The sequence below is a fragment of the Corythoichthys intestinalis genome, chromosome 18, assembly GCF_030265065.1.
Source record: "Corythoichthys intestinalis isolate RoL2023-P3 chromosome 18, ASM3026506v1, whole genome shotgun sequence".
In the NCBI taxonomy this organism is placed as follows: Eukaryota; Metazoa; Chordata; class Actinopteri; order Syngnathiformes; family Syngnathidae; genus Corythoichthys; species Corythoichthys intestinalis.
Window position 1 is genome coordinate 29,373,109 of NC_080412.1, and position 21,720 is coordinate 29,394,828.

Below are 21,720 nucleotides of genomic sequence, written 5' to 3' on the forward strand. Positions count from 1 at the left end.
AAACAAGGTAAGTACGCAATAATATCTCATTAAAGTCGTGGCGTCTTTAATACCTGCTCTCGCGTGCTCTCACTATCAGATACGGTATTGCTGTTTAATTTTTTTTTTTTTAAACATGCCCTCCTGTTCAAAATTTTTCTTCCCCAGAAAATTGAGATTTTAAGATTTCCAATGATGTGTCACACGTGCAAATCGGACAATTTCGAAATTTGGATAAATTGGGGGTCTCAGAGCAGAACTTCAAGTCACCCAAGTGTTTTCCGCCATATACTGTCTTTAAAGAAATAAAAAAAGTTTTGTCCTCACGACACACTAGCAGACTGCTGATGCTGATTTCTCAATAAACAAACATCCCCAAGGGTGATTTTCCTCTCCCTATTTTTTATGATCTTTTATTTTTGTGCAAGCGCAATCTTTTGCTGACTGTTTTCTTTTTTCCAAGGTGGCAATATCCTGGCTGCTCTGTGTGGCGCCGGCAATAATTGCAAGTAGAGCAGCGTGTGTCAAAATGAAGAAAAAAAAAAATTGCTGAGTCACTAGGTGAGTGCCCGCCGGCTGACCGCTTGCCGTCACGTGTGGCCGCAAGGATGATGACGATAATGTGGCGTGTCAGTCCTACATTTGGAAAGCGTGTCAGATTTTCGGAAGACACGCGAATCCTTCGGTGTCCAAACTACGGCCTCCTGTCGGGTTTTTATTGGCAAATTTTGAAAATATTATCGAATATGGCCGGCACAAGAAGCTTAAATTCAGCCTATATTATGTTGCATTTCTCAGATTTAACACTAGATGGAGATAGTCACGTAAACAGTGCATCCTCATTAGCTCAGGGACAAAACCTGACATGTTGAAATCAATGTAAGACACTAAAATTTCAATATTTTCCATCTTTTCCCACTTACCCGAAGTTGCATTACACAGTCGTAGCTCCAATGTTAAGCGCAAAGTAATATCACATTATAAGTTCTTATTTTAATCAGTCACGAAAATATAGATATAGAATATATATATATAATTTCTCCTAGTGATGCTTGAAAGTTTCCTTGCGGGACTAATGCGAGACGAATGACTGTGAAAAACGGGAAGGAGACCTTCCTGACTTCCTCAGTCGTCCCGCTCTGGGGGCGTGAAATTACACGCAGCTTCCTGAGGACGCCGCCACTAGAAGGTTACCAGACCGCCGCGGCGTAACGTCATCTTCCGACCGGCAAATTAGAATGACGCCATGACTGAGAAAGTGAGGCGCTGGCGGATTGCGCAAAAAAAAAAAAAAAAAAACGTTCAAGATGTTAAAAAAGTAAAGCTTTTTTGCACAGAGGTGATATGAGGTGTTTGCAAGTACATACAAGAAAACATGGTTCTCAGCTATTTATTGAGCCAAATGATGGCGTTGAGTTCTGTAAACATTCCTCCATAGCCTGCAGTTCTTGCACCTGAGGGCAGAGGGCGCCGCAATGAAGGCTCAGAAGGCGTCGGGCCTCTGGGATGACGCAAAGCGCCGACGCTTTTGAGCCACTGTGGAAACAAACAACACAGTAAGTGCACATCTTTAACAAACAAAGTTTCAATAAGACATTGATTGAGGAAAAAAAGGGTTTTATTTGTTTTTTTTTTTGTTTTTTGTTTTTTTTTTTTACCAGAAAATGGTCCAATCAAGGACTTCATCATTTGTTTTTGTGTGATTTTAATTTTTAATTTAGAAATGTTAAATTTTGGAAAAAAAAAAAACATTGATGACTAACATTTTTATATTAAATTTTTCTGAAAATTATATAAGTTTTATTCACCTTATGTTTAGCTGAGGGAAAATTGATATTTTCAAAAAACTATTTTTTTTTTTTTAAATAACTTTTTTTTACCTCTTCAAATACAGTGTTGACATTAAAGCTTACTCCTGGAGTGACTCACGCGTTGAAGTGCAGTTGCGCGAGTTTGGCGAGGTGTCTCGCCATTTCCACGCTCTCCTCGCCAAATTGTGCGATCACGGCGGCACTGCTGCGCTCCATGTGCACTGCTGCGCGTGACCAATCACCTGCGGCCAAAAAAAAAAAAATCAGTCTCATGAACTTGGAAAAGTCCTTTTAGTCACCCCATTTTGTTTTGGGGCATTTTAATTTTTGCACACCATTGCTGGCGTGTGTCTTTGCCATGACGTCTTCGGCGCGACCTCGCAAGATGTGCGTCGGCGCCAGCTTCACGCCCGCCCCGCGCCCGAATGCCTCAAGTCGGGCGACAGCCTCATCTGCAGAGGGAGGAAAGCGCCTTCAACGTTAGCATGGCTGCGAAGGAGGTGGCGACCACTCACAAGGTTTATCTCTCTCCAGGAGCTCTTCCGCCACGTACAAGTCCCGCTTCAACGCTTCCATGTAATCTGTCAGTTCACGGCGGCCAAACGTACGACCGCACCGACGGCAAAACGAATCGGCTTCGCTGGAAGACAACTTGACATGACACACAGGCGACAAGTCCATTGAGGGCTCTCAACTTAAGAACATGAATAAAGTCCAACATCAGATAACATTTTTTATTTTATTTAATCGTTATTTTATCAGGCAGTCTCATTGAGATTAATATCGCTTTTACAAGAGAGGCCTGAGCACAAAGAAACATTCACAAATATCAGACAACACAAAATACACTAACGGAAACAGTTACAATAATCAGTAAAAACATCAGACAAAAGAGATTTAAAATCACCAAGATTAATGATTTAGTTTAAGAGTAGATTGCAATTTGTTCCACTTAAGAGGAGCATAATAGCTAAACCCAGTTCTGCCAACATTAGTGTGTGTGACTGGAATGTTTAGGGTTAAGTAGTTAGTTGATCGTGTTTTGTAGTTACTGGATTTGAATGACAGGAGAGATGTGAGGTAGTTAGGAAGTTTGCACAGTAAAGCCTTATAGATGAATAACATGAGGTGGATATTTCTTCTTGACTGTAGTGAAGCCCATCCAACGTTTCGATAAAGTGTACAATGATGAGTGCAGAAATTGTCATTGGTGATGTAACGTAGTGCACTGTGATAGACCGGGTTTAACTGATGAAGAGTTGATGGAGCTACATGACAATACAGGATGTCCCCATAATCAAGAACAGAAACAAAAGAAGATAACACAGTGGTTCTTCGGTTAGAAGTTGACAGACACCCTTTGAGTCTATAGACCCTACCCACGTGACGTCACAACTCCGCTCTCCTGAATGGTACCGCCCACTTGTCCGTCAAAACATAGTGTTAACCTGTTACGGCTACGTACATTCCTCCTATTTACGGCGTGTTTTTCTGCTCCTTAACATTAATAATCAAAATGGTGAAGGCGTGTGTGGCTGTTGGTTGCACTAACAGAGAAGGTGGAAGGAGAGACTTGAAGTTTTACCGTATTCCGAGGGATCCAAAGAGGAGAGCGAAATGGACGGCTGCAATTCGACGTGAAAACTGGGCACCAAAAAATCACCACAGACTATGTAGTAGTCATTTTATATCCGGTAAGATGCATTTAAGATATACTTAGAGGGTTTTGGGCTGACAAATAACCACAATTAAGATCACTGCGAGGCTAATCGCCGACAACATACGACGTAGTACGACATAGTTTCAAATTCAAGATGTTTGTGACTTCCCTTTCTTCCACCATCGTTATTTTTTGAATAATATTTAGCTGGTACCAAGTGAAAGAAACTGGCCTCGTCTACGGGGCTGACAAATAACCACAATTAAGATCATTGCGAGGCTAATCGCCGACAACATACGACGTAGTACGACATAGTTTCAAATTCAAGATGTTTGTGACTTCCCTTTCTTCCACCATCGTTATTTTTTGAATAATATTTAGCTGGTACCAAGTGAAAGAAACTGGCCTCGTCTACGGGGCTGACAAATAACCACAATTAAGATCATTGCTAGGCTAATCGCCGACAACATACACGTATGTATGTAGTGAGAGTGCTATCGCTAAACCATATAAACATTAAAAGCCTTAACTCCATTGACAAACGACATGAAATACATTAGACTTGACAGTGGATGTTAGCAATAACAAAAGATTTTGAATTGAAAATTTCGTAATTCACCTTTCCAAGCACAAGATAGATTTCTGCCGAATTTTCGTGGACGAGGACCTGTTTCACACAACCAGCAACGAAGTATTTATAAGCCTCCAAGCTCTTGAAGTTTTTCAAACTTTCGTGAGAATAGGCTGATTTTGTGTGGACAAGATAATTGTAAATATCAGCGTAGCAGATGTCAGGCAGACAGGGCGAAGACAGTGGGTCGAAAAACATCGATTTGGGCATCAAATATGGATCTGGCGACTGTATAGAACGAAGCTTTTCCACATAACGCCTTTTATGCAACACATCCAGTGAGTTTACGGCATCAGAAAGCACCGGGTCTTCCATGAAATGCATTTTAAATTCCTCGATCAATTGAAAACAATGCTAATACAGAGACAAAATGACGGACAAGTGGGCGGAACCACACAGCGAGCACGTGGTTTTGTGACGTCGGTGGGTAGGGTATATACAGGAAGCTAAGTTTGAATTTAAGTTTACGGATTAGATGATGAATATTAGAGGTGTGCGAAATTTCCGATTCTTAGATTGTTCGCGATTCGGCCGTGGAAAATTCGAGAACGATTCACAAACATCCAAATTCCGATTATTGAAATATGTCTAGTAAAGCGGAACTAAAACACACTCAGCGCGCCGCGCGGTCTTCGGGACGCAATGAGGAACAGAGCGAGAGTAGCTAAACATCATGCTTGTCATTACCCGGCCCCTCGGGTAATGCCAATGCTCCACTCACGGCTCTAGCTCAACTCATGCCACGAGATAAAAAAACAACAATATACCTGACTGCTGCCGACAGCTGCTACAAAGTACGTCCACATAATGGTACGGTAGATATCATATTTATATAGGACTAGATGCAAAATAGACTCGGTGGCGTTAGCAGCACATGTACAGAAAGCTAGATTTGGGCATTAGTAAACGGCCGCCATCTTAAAGCAGTAGACTTCCCTGCAAGGCTGTTGTAGCGAACCTTCCAAGCGAACCTAATTAACTTTTTATCTAAAATACTCCTAAATCGGTAAAATATTGACTTGAATCTATCTTTAAAATAGTTTTAAAACTTTTACATGTCGAAAGTAGACAAAAGGGAAATTATGGAATAACATGAGCAATTTTAACAACTTTAACGGTTGATTCACAACATTAAATTAATTGAATGTACAGTGGTACCTCTACATACGAAGTTAATCCGTTCCAGGACCTTGTTTGTAAGTCGAAATGGTCGTATGTCGAGCAGGATTTTCCCATAGGAATACATTATAATTCCATTAATTCGTTCCACAGCCCAAAAACCTGCACTAAATCCTTAAAAAATACTGCTGGTGCTATTACAAATGGCAATTACAAGTAGCAAAACAAATAAATTATAAATCAAAATTGGAATAATGTAATAAAAAGAATAATAATAATTCCTGTAATAGTGTAACGAATCGGGTTCTAATAAGGCGGACGTTTTTTTGTGTACCTGAACGCACCGCGGGGCTCACGTGCCAGAGACAGACCGGTGAGCTTGAGTTTCACTTTCACTTTGAATGTTCTCTTGAGAACACCATCAATTGCGGCAGACAGCAGGCGTTTTGTGTTGAATAAGTTGTAAAAGAAATGATGAAAACGTGGCGAAGCTGGCAATTTCTTTGGAGACAATAAGAATTGTCAGCTTAATTTATAAAGACTGGCGAACGATGGTCGGAGGAGGACCGTGGAGATGTATTGTTGAGCCATTTCACGGATGCCCACCCCACGCTCATATTTTTCTGTCATTTGCATCTTCATTTCGAAGGTAAGCATCAACTTTTTCCTTGTTTCACCACCTGTACCAACCTTTTCTGAAACCTGTGTTGATTTGTCACACAAGAAAATCCGCCGTGCATTCGTCTGCGGTGCTGCCATTGTCGTCGTATTTCGAGCATGTCGTCGGATGTAGAAACAAATGGCGAGTCAAATTTTACGTCGGATGTCGAAAAGTTCGTGTGTCGAAGCGATCGTATGTAGAGGTACCACTGTAGTTGAAAGCTGCTGATACAGAATGGGGATTTGGGTATATTATATTTATTGTTTTTAACTGTTAACTTGATACTGAAGTAGTCGTTTATTTAAGGCTGCGAGGCTTTTTTTTTTGGTACGGTTTTTATAACTAATGTACAAAACATTAAAAGCAGCTGATAGCGGGGAGGGAGGGGGGGTGTCATCAATAATCGATTTATAATCGAATCGTAGCCTCTGAATTGTAATCGAATCGTTAGGTGCCCAAAGATTCCCACCTCTAATGAATATGGGTTTTGAATGATAAATTACTGTCAATCCAAATTCCTAAGTATTTGTATGAGTCAGTGAGAGTAATTTCGGTACCATTTAGGGATTTGATTCTGGGTAAGTGAGTAATAATACGTGGTAATTGGTTCCACAGCCTGGGCGCCATCACCGCAAATGCACGGTCACCCCTAAGATTCAGCCTTGATCTTGGGACTACTAGAAGCAGGTGGTCAGCTGATCTGAGGGTTCTGGTTGGACTGTAAGGCTGAAGCAGTTCTGACAGATATGGCGGCGCAAGATTATTCAAACACTTAAAAACAAATAATAATATCTTAAAATGTATTCGATAATGTACCGGGAGCCAGTGAAGAGATGCTAAAATCGGGGTGATATGTTCGCGCCTGCGGGTTCTAGTTAGGAGTCGAGCAGCAGAGTTTTGTACTAGTTGCAGACGGGCCAGTGCCGCCTGACCGACACCTGCATACAAAGAATTACCGTAGTCCGGCCGAGTTATGACAAAAGCATGAATCAATTTTTCCATATCAGAGCGTGAAACAATAGATTTCACCTTAGAAATCTGGCGAAGCTGATAAAAACAGTCCCGTACAACACAAGAAATCTGCTTCTCAAATTTAAAATCAGAATCAAATTGGACCCCTAGATTTTTGACATAATTCTTAAGAAACGGAGACAATGAACCGAGGTCAACATTCAGGGAGGTCTGGCTACTTGGTTTGAACACCATGACTTCAGACTTGCTGTCATTCAAACTTAAAAAATTACATGAGAGCCACGACTTTATATCGTTGAGGCATTCAATAAGACAATAAAACATCACCTCATTTATCTTACCGCGAGAGAATCCAGGCACGTAGCACACAGCAGTCCAAACGTTTGGTCATCCTGCTTCTGCTGTGATTGTTCCTCCTCGCAGGCTTCACACTTGCACAAGAAAAAGTACTGCTCCTGCAGGAGGCGCCGGCGCTTCTTGCCGAGCATTCTGCTGGCGTGAGGACCTACGAGAAAACAAGTGTGACATTGATGTATGTCACCGCCTAAGTGGGAAAGGAAACATCTCACCGTAGCAGTGTAGGACCTCGCGGCCAGAGGGGACGTTTTGGTTTGCCCGGACAGTAACGGCGCCACTTTCGCTGAATGTCACGCTGGTGTTGGGGCGACAGGAGTGATTGATAAGACTCAGTGTCGGGAAGAGAGCGGTGGCGATCCGTCTTTCTTGATGGGACACCACATTGGAGTCAGACAAACCTGCCGTACAAAACACTCATTGACAGGCGACTGAAATGTTTTGTTGTGTCTTTGGGGAGCGTACGATCATTACCTCGCTCTACTAGCATGACGATGGCCTGCGCGTTGCACCGCAGCTGTAGCAGGTGCCTGAACACGGTGCTGCCCAGCTGCCGCCAGTCGAGTTCCTTGCTGTCCGCTGCTGTAACTTGCTGGAGTTTTAGGCAAAGCGTGGCTACGGTAACGGCACAAAGGAAGCGCATGCTAGCACTGTGCTGGTCCAGGTGGTGCAGGAGGCGCAAGATTCCAATGTACGCTACGTTTAGCTGGGCCGCATCCCCTTCCTTGACCAGCCGAATTTCCCCTACCCCCGCTTTGAGCGCCACCCTTAGCGCCAGCTGCGTAAGGACGCCCACAGCTGGCAGGCTTACGCCCAAGGGGCACTCCCAGCGGTGGTACTCCTCCCAGGCGTGGTCTCTACAGCGAGCGCCGCAGTATCGCTCATATGAGCACCCACCGCATGGGATTGGTCGCCACGTGGGGTTCAGGCACGCGTGGCACCGCCGGTGTTCTGACCCGAATGTGTCATCGTCTCGAATGAGGACAAAGCTGTACGGCCGCTCACTGAGGATCACCTCGCCGGCCTGTATCGTTTCTGACGCCACTACGTGGCGACCTTTCTCCAGGATGAATCCAACGTTCGCTTTTGGGGACATCCCCGAGCTCTCCTCTGGGTCGGTGCACGGGTCCGACGGAGAGATGTGCACCAGACAGTCTGCGCGACGCTTCTCCAACTTATGTGCCAGACCCGTCGGGTAGTCATTCCTCTCTGCTTCTGACATGTCATCAAGAGCTTCCTGTGAACGATGTATGATATTTTGTCTACGCTTCCAGTGACATACTAAGCACAAGCATGCTGTTTGATCAATCTAATGGTCTGACCTCGTAGCGATGCAGGTGAAATAGTGCCGCTGAGCGGTTGGCGTAGCACAGAGGAAGCTGGTCAGAACTTTTGGGGGATAAACAAACACCCTGTGGTTGGTGGGAGAAAATTAAGATACATAAATGCACTTGTCTTGAAATTTGTTGTGATGGTTTTAATTCTATTGCCTATGTGCTGAGGTGTTTTTTCTAAATTGGACAAATATATATTTTCTAGAATAACTGGAGAATATTGCTTCTCTCGATCCATTTTTGGCCCTATGTCGAACCGTCAGTTCTAGAGACGTGCGAAATTTCCGATTCTTAGCTTATTCGCGATTCGGCCGTGGAAGAATCGAGGACGATTCACAAACATCCAAATTCCGATTATTGAATTACACCAGGTAAAGCGGAAGTTAAACACAGTCAGCGTAGTCTTTGGGGCGCAATAAGGAACGGACCCAGAGTAAATATCATGTTCAACTCAGGCCGCTAGATAAAAAAACAATCATACCTGACTGCGGCTGACAGCCGCTACAAACAACGCCCAGTTGCTAGTTGCTACAAACATACGGCTACAGTAGATATCATATATATGTAGAACTATATGCAAAATGACAGACGACGTCGGTGTTGCAATATGTATTATTGAACAGAGATGCAAAATGACAGACTTTCCGGCGTAAGTAAACAGCCGCCATCTTAAAGCAGTAGACCTCTCTAGAAGGCTCTGTTGTAGCGAACCTAATTAACTTTTTATCTAAAATACTCCTAAATCGGCAGAATCTTGTCTTGAATCTATCTTTAAATGATTAAATAGTTTTAAAACTTTGGCAAAAGTAGACAGAAGGGAAATTATGGAATAACAGGAGCAATTTTAACAACTGTAACAGTTGATTCACAACATTAAATTAATTGAATGTACCTTAAAGCTGCTGATACAGAATGGGGACTGGAGTTTTTTATTTACTGTTATTTTTGTATATTTTTTTACTGTTATATGTTAACTAGATACTGAAATAGTAGTTTGGTTTAGCCTGAGAGATTTTTGAACATTTTTGGAACTAATGTACAAAACATTTAAAAAAAAATTTTTTTTTTTTTAAAGGAGGAGAGTGCATCAATAATCGTTTTATAATCGAATCGGAGCCTCTGAATCGTAATCGTAATCGAATCGTTAGGTGCCCAAAGATTCCCAGCTCTAGTCAGTTCCATGTCTTTCCAATGTATTTCAAAATAATAGTGGTACAAAAAACCTGCGAGTAGTGCAGCACTGCTTCCATGTATTTTCTGCATTTGAAGCTGGCGTTGCCTCGTTCCCTGCACGCCGCAGCTTCCACCGCATCCTTCCGTATGATATGGTGTTGTCCTGCAGAGATGCTGCCCAAGCATTTTACGTCATCCTGCCTGGAAATACAAAGAAGGTAGTCCCTACATGGCTGCTTAATGTGGTAAAAAAAAAAAAAAAAGTTATAGTATCACTTTTTGTGACTATTTTTAAAATTATTTTTTAAATGCAACTTTTCTTACAAAAAGCTTGAGAAGTTCTTGGAAAGACAAAAGTTCAACTTTTTCTTTTTTCCTCATTCACTCCCATTGACGGCGACAGACGTCCAATTCATTCGAATCGGCTGATCGCTGCCAGACCCTCCCAGTTCAAATGAGCTGAGCCGTCAATGGCAGTCATTGACTCAAAAGCATCGAATTAATCCTAATTTTACATACAAAGTTTCAATTAACACAGAGATCCAAAGACCACTCACGTTGTCAAACTTAGGGCACTTTCAAATACATCTTCAACTACAAGCAGGGATTTAAAACGCTCCCTGGTTTCGGGTTCGAGTCCGGTCCATTTCTGACGAACGTGATCTTGCCACGGCAGGCAAGGAAGGTCCATTTGGTAGACTAAAAATGTATTTACATGTACCAAAACAGGCTAACAGCCACCATGCTTCCTTTTTTGTTCGTCAGAGATGCTTTAAATTTAGTCTTCAAAATAAAAGTTGCATACGACAATGGTATCTTATACTGTGGTGCCTTTATGTGTGTTGGTTTTAAAATAAAGGTATAAGCTTTATTTGAATATTATTACCACGAGTATATTATTAGAAGAGTTACACTTACGCTATATTGTAGTCTCATGCTTTTATTTTGAATGCGAAATTCCACCAACATACGGAAAGATGAAATGTTGACGTTTGGTAGAGCCTTCAAAATAAAAAACGCCGTAGTATTCGGTTACTTTCATCGGTGTATTTACAAGTTTATATTAAATATTTACATTCAAATTTATATTTAAGTTATATTAGTGTTATTAGAATAGTCAGACTCCCTCTCTTGTGTGTTTGTTTGGTAACTTGTATTTTGTTTTGAAGGCGTAATTACTGCATAACCGGTCCATATTAGTGACGGGATCTGTCGTTCACTTGAGAAAACGAATCCATTCCGGTTCGTTCAGTAAAACGATTCGTTCAAACGAATCGTTCAACGAATCGTTCGCCCCCCTCATCTCCCTCCCCACCCAAATGAATCGTTCGGTTAGTGAACGGGAAGTGACGTTGCCGAACGAATCACCAAAGACCGCTTCGCAGTATAACTGAACGGGAAGTGACATTGCTTGGTCCCTCCCTCTCTTGCACATTGACCACTCGTCGTAGTTTCAGAAATGAGTGACAGGCGATATCATTCTGCTCTCAGAGACAGCCTCGTCTCCCTCCCGCTGCTGCTAAAGCGAGGGAGAACTTCCGCGTCGTCTGTCCTAGTTCTATGGGCTCAAAGTCATGGCTCGTGCTTGCATTTCGAATTAGGACACGGTTAAACATTTTCCTTTTGAGGGGGAAGTCGGGGTTTGGGGTCGGGGGCGCACGGACTTTCTTTAGCATGATCGTGCTCACATATACAATGCTGCTGCTAACAGCCAACGCGGCATGCCTGCTGTCACGAAAATAAAAATAAATCGAAAGTTTAATTTCTAATTATGGAACGGCCAACACATCATATTAACCTCTCGCTCTGTTGTATTTTTGTTTTTTATTATTAAGATGATCGTTTTGAATTTTTGCACTGGTATTAATAAATAAAATAATCCGGTCAGCTCCCCTGTCGTCCCCGCATCTCAGATCGTCAAATGCTGACGAGAAATAATTGTTTGCTTTATGATTTCGCCTTTCTACTCTCATTAGTCTGTTAAGAAAAATGTAGACATATTGCGACATCTCCCGTGTCCGCGCGCTTTGTTTTTGGGGCGCTTGAGTAGCACATGATGGACGGATTGACATAATTTGTCAAACCAACCGACACCCTCTGACACGAAAAAAAAAAAAAAAAAACACTCGGAAAAAATTGACATGTATATACAGTTTCATTGCAAATCAGTATTATGGTGATCATACTAAATATTATTTTTTTTCTGTGCACATATGAGGTACATATCGCTGCCATGAAGCCTCCATATAGTGACAGTTCTCTGCCCGCTTCACTGCCGTCACGCGACCGCAGCTCAGCTTTTGCTTGCCTCGTAGCTACGCGTGTTTTAAATTACTGTAAATTTGATAGTATATCGTCATAGGCACAGTCCCGAGTCTGTTGAGAAAAGTAGAACACTAAACCATGCTCGCTAGATTTGTGTGGTGTTTTTGTCTTTTTGAGCAGCATTTGATAGGCTCCACGTTAACAAATATGTGACAAAGTCGTTTCCTTTCATTTTATGACTCGTTCACCGCATAGTCATTACTGGAAAGTCAAGTTAGCAGCAAGCTAGGTCAGGAACCGGAGGACCGAATCACTGAACGGGAAGTGACAAAACTCAGTCTTTCCCCCCTGCCTGCACGCTGGCTGCTTATTGGCCACACGTGGAAATGAGTGACATACGCCATGATTCTGTTTCCGCTCCCTCCCCTGCCCGCGATGAGGCTGGCGTCTGATTGGTCGTGTGCGATGTCAGAAGACGCTGCCGCTTGCTCAACGCCCTCCCACGCAGCGAACAAGCGCCACCAACTTCATAGAACGAATCAGTGCAGATGGTGATTAGTTCGGTCTCGTTCACCCAAACAATTCGTTCAAAAAGAACGAATCGTTCGCGACCGATACAACACTAGTCCATATACTCTTCAACACCGACATCAACTAGGGGGGGAAGGTTTTCAGTGTTTAAGAACATTTTGGAACACTTTTATTTAAAGACATGAATTTCAGACTAACGGAAGGGGCGATAGAGGTAAGAACAAGCTTTCACATTGTTATGACTTGTCACAAGCAATTGTCAATTGGTAAAATATCCATATTGTCCACAAACTTTAATTCTTGTCAGGCAAAGTGTACGCCATTTCGTGGAATTATCTTCACTTTTATGTGGAAATGATTTGGATCATTTGACATGCTGTGTTAGTCATGTAAGCTATTCCAGAATGGATCTTTGAAGAAGCGACGTCATCACCTCAAAAGCGTGGTTGGGCTTCGCCACTTGTTTTGGTTGTGTTGCGCATGCGTATTGCATTTGTAATGTATATATGGAGTACCGTATTTCGTAAAATGTAATCTTTTGTGGCAAACAAACAAAAAAAAATCAACTGCCTAAGTAACATTTTAACTAATTGCAATGCAATAACATTAAAGTGACCTTATTTTTTTAAGTGGCCTTGATATTCTTTGAAGTGGCCGTGATTTTTTTCCAACTGCAGAAAAACTGTGACGTCACTCTCTTTCTTTTAGTCCCTTTTCAAAGAGATTCCAGTCAAAAATCCAGTGTTGCAACTTATGGTGAGTGTTGTCTTTTTTAGAATCATTTTTCAGAATTATTTGAATTTTATTTTAAAAAATTAAAGGGGATGTAGTAACTCTATACGGGCGATAGATGTCCAGCTGCCATCCCTATCTATCGCTTTCATCTGGTGCATTTATATAAATTTAATTTTTCTTCTTCTAACTACCATAAAACATAACTGAATACTATACTGTACATATACATGGGCTGGCAGCATATGAGGTAAAGATTTTTCTTACGTATCTCCTTAAACTCCCATTTGGACTTTCTCAGCAAGTACTTTGATATATTTCATGAACTCATTTACCGCAGTTGGCAGCGATAGTGGATTGGACGTTGACCTCCGTCAATGGCACTGAAACATTCAATGCCAGTCATCCCAATTCAAATAAATTTGATATCTATTGTTTCCAATGGCACTGAAGATTTAACAAAATCTCCACACTCCTAGAACATCCGTGAGTGCCCGCCTGGAAAACAAGGACAATCCCGGTACCGCTTGAACCTGAGTGACGGCGTGCACAGTTCGTCCTGTGAGTGTCGTTGAGCGCACGTTTCTCCTTGTTTAATTCTCTGCCAGTGATGGCGATAGTTGTTTCCGTAGGTTTCGTGTTGGCGTCGCAGTTGAACCATCTGAGTGAAGACAAGCAACTGGAGCCAAACTGCGTGTGCGTGCTCAAGAAGACCATCTCTTCGAATGTGGCCAGCAAGTGTGTGTGACAGTTAGGTTGATTGTGTGTGAAAAGTCTCTTCATGAACATATGTTCCTGTGCGTCTCAGGCAAGTTCTAGTGGTGTTGGAAATGGACGTGTTGCAGACTGCTGCTGCGGCAGGAGGCAAGATTGGCAATCCCATACAGTTAATTGGTAAGGGAAAGGTTTTTTTTTTTTAATGCTACATAATCCAAAGAAACGCACACACAAAAACCTTAAATTGATCAGTTAAACATAATTTATTAGTTGATTGGTTTGTTTGATCAGCATGAAAGACCTTACACCCCAGCTTCCACCTTTTCAACCTTTTGTCCTCTGGCAGGCGCCACAGGACTAAACCAGCTAAAACAAACTGAGAAACAGTTTCTTTCCATACGCAGCTCAAGTTTGCACTGAAATGTTATTGTCATTACACTGCTAATGCCACAACATTAGCCACGTTTACATGCTGACTTTTATTCATACTAGAGCTGTCCCGACTAGTCGACATGGTCGACGTCATCGATGACGTAAATCCGTCGACGAGCACAACATCCCGTCGACGGCTAATGAAGGGTTAAAAAAAATATATGCGTGGAAAGTTCAGAATGTCGCACGCTTGGTATGCAAGCGGGGAAAGCGGCACAAAGCCAAAAAAGCGCACCAGAGTCCAAAAGATTGACTTTTTTTTAAAGAAACAAAGGAGGGTACACTGTTGTGTCCTGTCTCTTCAATGCCAAGCTTGGCTGCACGTCGGCCGTGAATGATAACGACAGGACATTGTAAGTCCGTCTAACTAACTAATGACATGTTTTATTGAAGTTGCTAAGCCTGTCGCGATATGCAATAAGTCCATTTATCGCGTGGTAAATAAAAATGAGGGCGGTCATTTTCATGGTTGTGTTTTATCGCTGCGCGCGCGCGAACATTTGTGCATGCGTGCTGATGGTTTTCTCTCATCAACACGCTGTAGAATTAAAGTTCAGACATACAAAATAGGAAAACTCATCTATATTAAACACTATATATGTTAGCATTGCTACTTTGAGGTGAATGGGGAAAAAAGACGACCTACTTTAGCCGGCTATAAAACAGGCAGCCTTCTCCAAAACTTGCAGTTAAAAGGTGACACTTCAAACATGAAAAATCGCTGGTTAACAGCATTTGCAAAAGGAAAAAAAATCTATTCCTGACAACACATGCAATGACAAAAAGTGCTTTTTTGCGGAGTGTAAAGCTTAAATTAGCGGTTTAGCGAACTTACTTCCGGTGAACATTTCAAAATAAAAGCATGTAATGTTCGTCATAGGGCTGGGCGATATGGCCTTAAGTACGTATCACGATAAATTGAGCAGATTTACCTCGATAACGATAAATGACGATAAATTCGCCCAAGCAAACTGTTATATAATTTGAACATTTGAATCAATGCATGGAATACAAATTAACAGTTTCTCGTTAAATTTATTTACCAGCTTTCAATTTAACAACTGCACATGCAGTCTAAAAATTAAGTATTAAAAAAAATCTTGTAAACAATAAGAATTCTTGTGTGAACATTTATAACAGCTTGTATGACTTGAAAAATATCATCACTTGAATTTCATTAAATTCATTCCGCATTGTTATACACTTCATAGTGGCATATGTTTAGATATTTAGAATAGATACAAATACGACACATCCACCCGTCCCCCAGAAATTATACTTAATTAAAAAATAAAATGTTTCACAAACCTTTCCTTTCTTTTATTCGGCTCAATTATTTACATCTTATGATTTTGGAAATCCTTACAGTATGCAAAAAAAATAATATTCCTGTTCCCAAGCACTGTGCTTACTGTACTGTAATTTTTACAAAAAATAAACAATACATAGTTACTCCCCGTCATCTGGGACGAGCCACTTACAAGACTACCACTGTCGTGTATTACAGATACTGCTTTGAACACATTTTCACTACAAAAGCAATGACACAGGCTTAAAAAGGTCAACTTTAATTGTGTAAATCACACTTAACGACGACACGATCTCCTGGTTGAAATAGACGACATCCACTTAATTCTATTGAAGATATGTAATGCTGAGGCAATTTGTCAACTTTACTTTTAAAAAGAAACGTGCACTGTTTATCCAGTAGATGGGGCTCTTGCAGTGTGTCAAACAGTGATTCAATTTAGGGCAATTGTCTTAAAAGTGGTTAATTGTTTCAGAAAGCCTCGGTTTTTCCATCCCGATCTGGAACCCGTCAAGAGTTTACTTAATTTCATGTGAAAGTTTGGCAAAGCTAACTTAAGCCCGACTTCATCCCGTTTACTTGTAGCGTTAGCCGCTAGCGTTAGCTGCTAGCGTTAGCCTACCGGGCTTCTGTTTGATTGGCTTCCTGAAAACCATGTGACTCCAAACGTAAGCACACTGTCTGCTTTCTTAAAGGGGAATGAACATAGCCGAACAACACAGAGTCAAAGCGGGATGAAAAGACTATATTTTCTTCTTTTATTAAATTACCGAATTTACCGACATGGTCAAAATTACGTCGGTCATCGTGAAGAATTTCGGTAACGGTAAATTTTCGGTTTACCGCCCTGCTCTAGTTCGTCATATACGTAAATAACGATTTCTGGCGTTAATCTCACATACTTCAGATTCTACACTAAGAATACCTTTAAAATGACACCCTTTATGAAAATTCTGATTGGCAATGAATAATTATAATACTATTATATATAGTACTACAGTATACTATAATATTAATGCTAGGTATTTTTTTAAGAATTGTTTTGAATCATTTTGGAAAGGTGAAGTCAGTGTTCTGAATCTGTTTAGATTCCATTCTTTTGCACAAGTTAATTCTATCAGCATTTGAACTCATTGTTTATTTGTGATTTATAATTGTTATTTATTTGTTTATTTGTACTTTAATCAAGAATTTAAGTGTTCCAAAATGTTGTTGTGAATTGACAAGCATAAAAAAAAAAATTCATTGCTAAATTAGTAAAAAAAAAAAAAATTCAAAAAAATTATAAGATTAGTCGACTAATCGTAAAAATAGTCGGCTGACTAATCGGGAGAAAATTAGTCGTTTCGGACAGCCCTAATTCATACCGATTCAAATCATTCCGAATGGAAATTTCAGATCACCTGTTTACGTGTCACTTCATCTATTCCGATCCAGCGTTTACATGTGTCTGCCTTTATTCTGAAAGGACATTTGACAACTGCCGTCTGTCATGCGCAGATTAATCAAAACAAAGCGTCACGTTGCAAAACATGGAGATCGATCGTCAGAGTGCTGCTGTTTTAACTTTAACCCACTTGTTGTGTTTGTGGGGTCGTATCCGCTTCTGCTGTTTTGCTCTTTTGCCTTGTAGTAGCCGGTTTTCAGCGTTTTCCACCGGTTTCTAATCTGGTCAACGCTCCGGTCTATTCCGGCTTCGTGTAACCTCTCGTGAACTTTTTTAAATAGTTCACTGTTCCTCGTTTTACGCCCGTCTAAGCGAGCAATTATATTCAATTCTTTTAAAGTTTGAATTAAATACAAACTTTCCGCCGGACTCCAATTAGGTGCGCTGTGCTTGGAAGCCATGTTGCAAGTGACGTTACTTATGTCACCAAGTGACGTCACCAAGTCAGTACGGAGCATGTGCAGAAAGAACGCAACCAGACACCATCCCGCTTCCCTGTTTACATGATATAATTTTACTTCTAATCGGTTTGGGAAAAGGAATATTCCACCCCTGTGAAACGGAATGAAATTCCATTCGGTTTGGGCCTGTTCATTCCGAATGAGGTGTTTATATGGAACACATTTATTCGGTTTGAACATCTAAACCGATTGTAATTGGAATATTTGGCTCCATGTAAACGTGGCTATTGTCACATGCATCTCACTAAGCCCGGTAACATACCAGAAACGTCAACGGCGCGTGAACGATGCCGCCGCGATAACGCAGTGAAACGCGGCCGTTAAAGTTAATCAGCCATTGCACACGAGTCCCAGTGCGGCCGCGTGTTAGACGCGTCCCACAAGCGGCTCAACACGGCGCACGCGAAAAGAACGGTAGAGTTTGTTTTTTGACGCGAGATGCGGCTCTCCTGCGTCAATACTACTAGGTAGAATCGGGCATACCGGAAGTCACTCGTTCAAAATGCGGTGGATTCGATCGATTTTCAAAATAATATGCATTCGTAACTTACTTTTCGAGTCCATCAGATCTCTTGAGCCTGTGGGTAGATCGGGTCACAGTTTATTTGTTGTTGGTTTGCTGCTGTCTTTTCTGTTATAACTATAACCAACAAGGCAGGACAGTATCAACTCTGCTTTTAATCTCGGCGCATCAGTACCCCCGTGTTCAATACAAAACCCTCCTACCACAACAAAACAAGTAGGAACTAATATTCACATAGGAACTAAAATTATTAGGGCTGTCAAACGATTAACATTTTTAATTGAGTAATCACAGCTTAAAAATTAATTAATCGTAATTAATCACAATTTAAACCATCTCTAAAATATGCCAAAATTTTCTGTAAATTATTGTTGGAATGGATAGATAAGACAAGACGGATATATACATTCAACATACTGTACATAAGTACTGTATTTGTTTATTATAACAATAAATCCACAAGATGGCATTAATAAGTACTGTATTTGTTGATTATAACAATAAATCCACAAGATGGCATTAACATTATTAACATTCTTTCTGTGAAAGGGATCCACGGATAGAAAGACTTGGAGTTCTTAAAAGATAAATGTGAGTTTGTATATTGTGACTAAATATTTCCATGTAGTGTATTTGTTGATCTTTCAGTAAATGATACTGTAGCGCAGTGGTCTCCACAAACTATTCCACATAGGGCCGCAGTGGGTGCAGGATTTCACTCCAACAAAACAATAGTGCAATACCACACCTTTTCACCAATCTGGTGTTTTATAAGTGTAATCAGTTAATTGCAGTTAGGTGCTGCTTGTTTTAGGAGGAACCACATTGGTTAAAAGGTCTGTGCTTGATCGGTATGAACAAATACCAGGACCCACAGTGGCCCTCGAGGACCGGTTTGTAGAACCCTGCTGTAGCAACTTAACTGTTCTGCCCAAATGCATGATGGGAAGTGGCGCAACCATGACTGTGTGTGGTGGCTGCAAATGCTATATCTTCTCTGCGTTGGGAACAATACAGGGTGTTAAGAAAAAGATCCATTCCTGCCATTCTTCCCTACGTCGCTTTTCACAATCTTTATAGTTGATGTGGGAGAGCTGTCAAAGCTTTTGCCAATTAAAAGTACGGCCCCAATGAATGCTTGTATCTACTCCACTCATTTGACTCTGCCTCTTGGCTCTCTAAGTAAAAATGCGCCTTTGTAGGCTGTTTGCGGCAATGTGTGAGTGGATCGTTCCGCGCATGCGTTAATTGCGTTAAATAATTTAACGTGATTAATTAAAAACATTAATTACCGCCCGTTAATGCGATAAATTTGACAGCCAATAAAATAAATAATAGCTCATATAAATACAATAAATTGAAGTTGGCTGAAACACCTGTAATTAAATAATAAGAATAATACACAATTAAATTTATTAATTTCTGCGTGATGCTTTAACTTGAGAAAACCCATCAATAAAGCTTTAGAAAAATGTTCATAAGAGTAAAAAATGATTGACGAATTTAATTTGTAAAATACATGTTAAAATCTTTGCCATTGGGATTGCTTTTTGCTTTAGCACAGGACTTATTTTTTCCTCTTTCTTTCAGAAAGAAAGCTGACCAATTCGCCGGGTCTGAAAGGCAAATGGTTGTTGTTTTATTATCTTTAAATACCCGTTACTCTCGCGCGATCTCGCAATCCTCACTTGGACCGATCGAGCCGCTCCACAGACACGCTGCTCGTAAAACGCGTCCTATGGAAATTGTCGCCGAGCGTCACTGGTGCGTTATCGCGGCGGGATCGTTGACGCGCCGTTGACGTTTCTAGTGTGTTACCGTAAGTAATATGTTCTCAGACATCGGTCTCAATCTGGGTACTGTATATGCAATATTTCCACAGTTAAGCTGCTTTCACACTCGTACCAGAATTCTTTATCTCAGATAGTCCGCTTCGTTTTGTAAATGTGTCACCCTGCTTCGCTTGGGAATGCAAGCGGAACAGGGCGCGCTTATGCTACATTACGTGCAGTTGCTGTGACGCTCTGCACTCCCTCCCCTCCCAAAAGGGAGGTATTTCCTCTTCTAAATTTCTCCAATCAATGAGCGCACCTTTTGTCCACTTGATGACACTCGGAAAGTTTTGGCGCAGTGTGAATACTGAACCTTTTCAACAAGTCATTTGCAATCGTTGTTGCGAGGTAGCTCTCCAACCGGACCCTGGTCCTCTTGGTCTAATGTGAAAGTGCCCTTAAACTGTGGCATTGTAGCACCGTTACATCAATATCAATGCACACACTTTCATTCGCATCATATCAGGTCAACCATTTGCCTCCTTGTATTGTTTTGTAAAGTGTCATATACACACTGCTGCACTCTGTTATATTACCAGTACATCACTACTTGGTGTTAGTCACTTATTTACTTTATTCTCAATCTGTGTACACTGTAACTTGTGTTTTTATTTTAGCTGTATTCTACTTTTGCTTTTGTCTTGTGGTGCATGTTATGGCAAAGCTTTAAATCTCATTGTACTCTGAATAATGACAATAAAAGCTTTCTATTCTGTTCTGTTCTAGACACTGCGGGCCAGGAGGAGGCAGCCAGAAGCACTAACAGTTCCAATGAAATACCTGGACCCTCCAGAACCAGCACAAGCAGTAAGTTTTCTTCCTTTTTGGATGCTTTCCTATGGGAAAGTCATTAATGAATTATCTGAATAAGCCAAAAAATATATCAAAATGTACAAGTGTATAACCAGTTTATATTGATACACTGTTGTTTCTCAGTTTGAACAGCAGATAGCGCAATTTATCCTTTTGAAAAAGACTGGGTAAATTCTTTCCCCACTCACTACATTTTTTTGTGTCACGAATCAATTTTTTACACTTCAAATGCGCAACTTAGCTATTTTGGAATTATTAAAGAACGCATACAGTACTTGCTGTATGTGCACCCGCCAGATTTATAGACACACATTGTACACTTATTCGATTTATGAGTACAAATAAAGAGATAAAGACATTAAGCCTTTCAGAGACAGTGGTCACTACAATGGACAGCTATTAAAAGTGGACACTTTGGTGATAGACGTGCAATTCATTTAAACCAGGAAGACTGGTTGTGAATGCTCCATAGGCGCAGTTTGACTTTTGGGGCAGAGGGGGCACAACATGTTGATGACCTCGAAACGCAGTGTCAGCCATAAAATTAACTTACAAGAATATTTATGATAATAAGTTGACAAGTTTTTTTTTGATTGAAGCAATGTTTTCATTGAAGTAATGTTGATTTGTGTTTGGGCCACATTTTGGCTAAGACGTTTTTGTCTTTATTATTCAATCAAAAAATAAGTTGCTTCATACAAAAATATATATTTTCAAAAGACAAATCACTTCAATCAAAAAAAGAAAAAAATCTATTATAGGAAACGTTTATGAATGCGAAAAAATATTTGAGATTGAAAAATTTGCATTTGAACACTTAATTTTTCATTGAAAAAGTTTTGATTGAAGCAATCCTTTTTGTGTTTGGGCCATATTATGGGTAGGACATTTGTGTCTAAATCATTCAATTCCCAAAAAAGAGTTGTTTTAATACAAAAAAATAATTCAATCAAAGAAAAAAATA

The 21,720-nt window shown here is 40.8% G+C and overlaps 2 protein-coding genes across 2 annotated transcripts in view; one reads left to right on the forward strand and one right to left on the reverse strand.

Moving 5' to 3' along the window:
* Positions 1–1,361: 1,361 nt before the first annotated feature.
* Positions 1,362–10,470, reverse strand: smyd4 (SET and MYND domain containing 4). Its single transcript, XM_057821891.1, has 10 exons — positions 10,252–10,470; positions 9,745–9,895; positions 8,510–8,599; positions 7,662–8,424; positions 7,403–7,588; positions 7,175–7,338; positions 2,306–2,441; positions 2,126–2,242; positions 1,909–2,032; positions 1,362–1,515 (listed from the first exon to the last, which is right to left on the reverse strand). The coding sequence occupies exons 1-10, from the start codon at positions 10,383–10,385 to the stop codon at positions 1,362–1,364; spliced, it is 2,019 nt and encodes a 672-aa protein (XP_057677874.1). The 5' UTR covers positions 10,386–10,470.
* A 2,053-nt stretch (positions 10,471–12,523) lies between these two features.
* The window catches only part of LOC130907047 (replication protein A 70 kDa DNA-binding subunit-like), a 33,924-nt gene continuing 24,727 nt past the window's right edge, over positions 12,524–21,720 (forward strand). Inside the window, exons 1-6 of the mRNA XM_057821892.1 lie at positions 12,524–12,704; positions 13,199–13,246; positions 13,702–13,783; positions 13,855–13,960; positions 14,031–14,116; positions 20,670–20,750. Of these exons, the coding sequence (XP_057677875.1) occupies positions 12,672–12,704; positions 13,199–13,246; positions 13,702–13,783; positions 13,855–13,960; positions 14,031–14,116; positions 20,670–20,750 (436 nt within the window). The 5' untranslated portion in view covers positions 12,524–12,671. The remainder of the gene's footprint in view (positions 12,705–13,198; positions 13,247–13,701; positions 13,784–13,854; positions 13,961–14,030; positions 14,117–20,669; positions 20,751–21,720) is intronic.

What these genes read in the sequence shown, in the direction of transcription:
- smyd4 (XM_057821891.1), bottom strand. Translation starts at nt 10,385, where the DNA reads ATGGACCTTCCTTGCCTGCCGTGGCAAGATCACGTTCGTCAGAAATGG. An exon ending in CGTCATGCTAGTAGAGCGAG is followed by an intron (nt 7,589 to 7,661) that starts GTAATGATCGTA and finishes TTTGTACGGCAG; the next exon opens with GTTTGTCTGACTCCAATGTG. An exon ending in CGAGGTCCTACACTGCTACG is followed by an intron (nt 7,339 to 7,402) that starts GTGAGATGTTTC and finishes GTTTTCTCGTAG; the next exon opens with GTCCTCACGCCAGCAGAATG.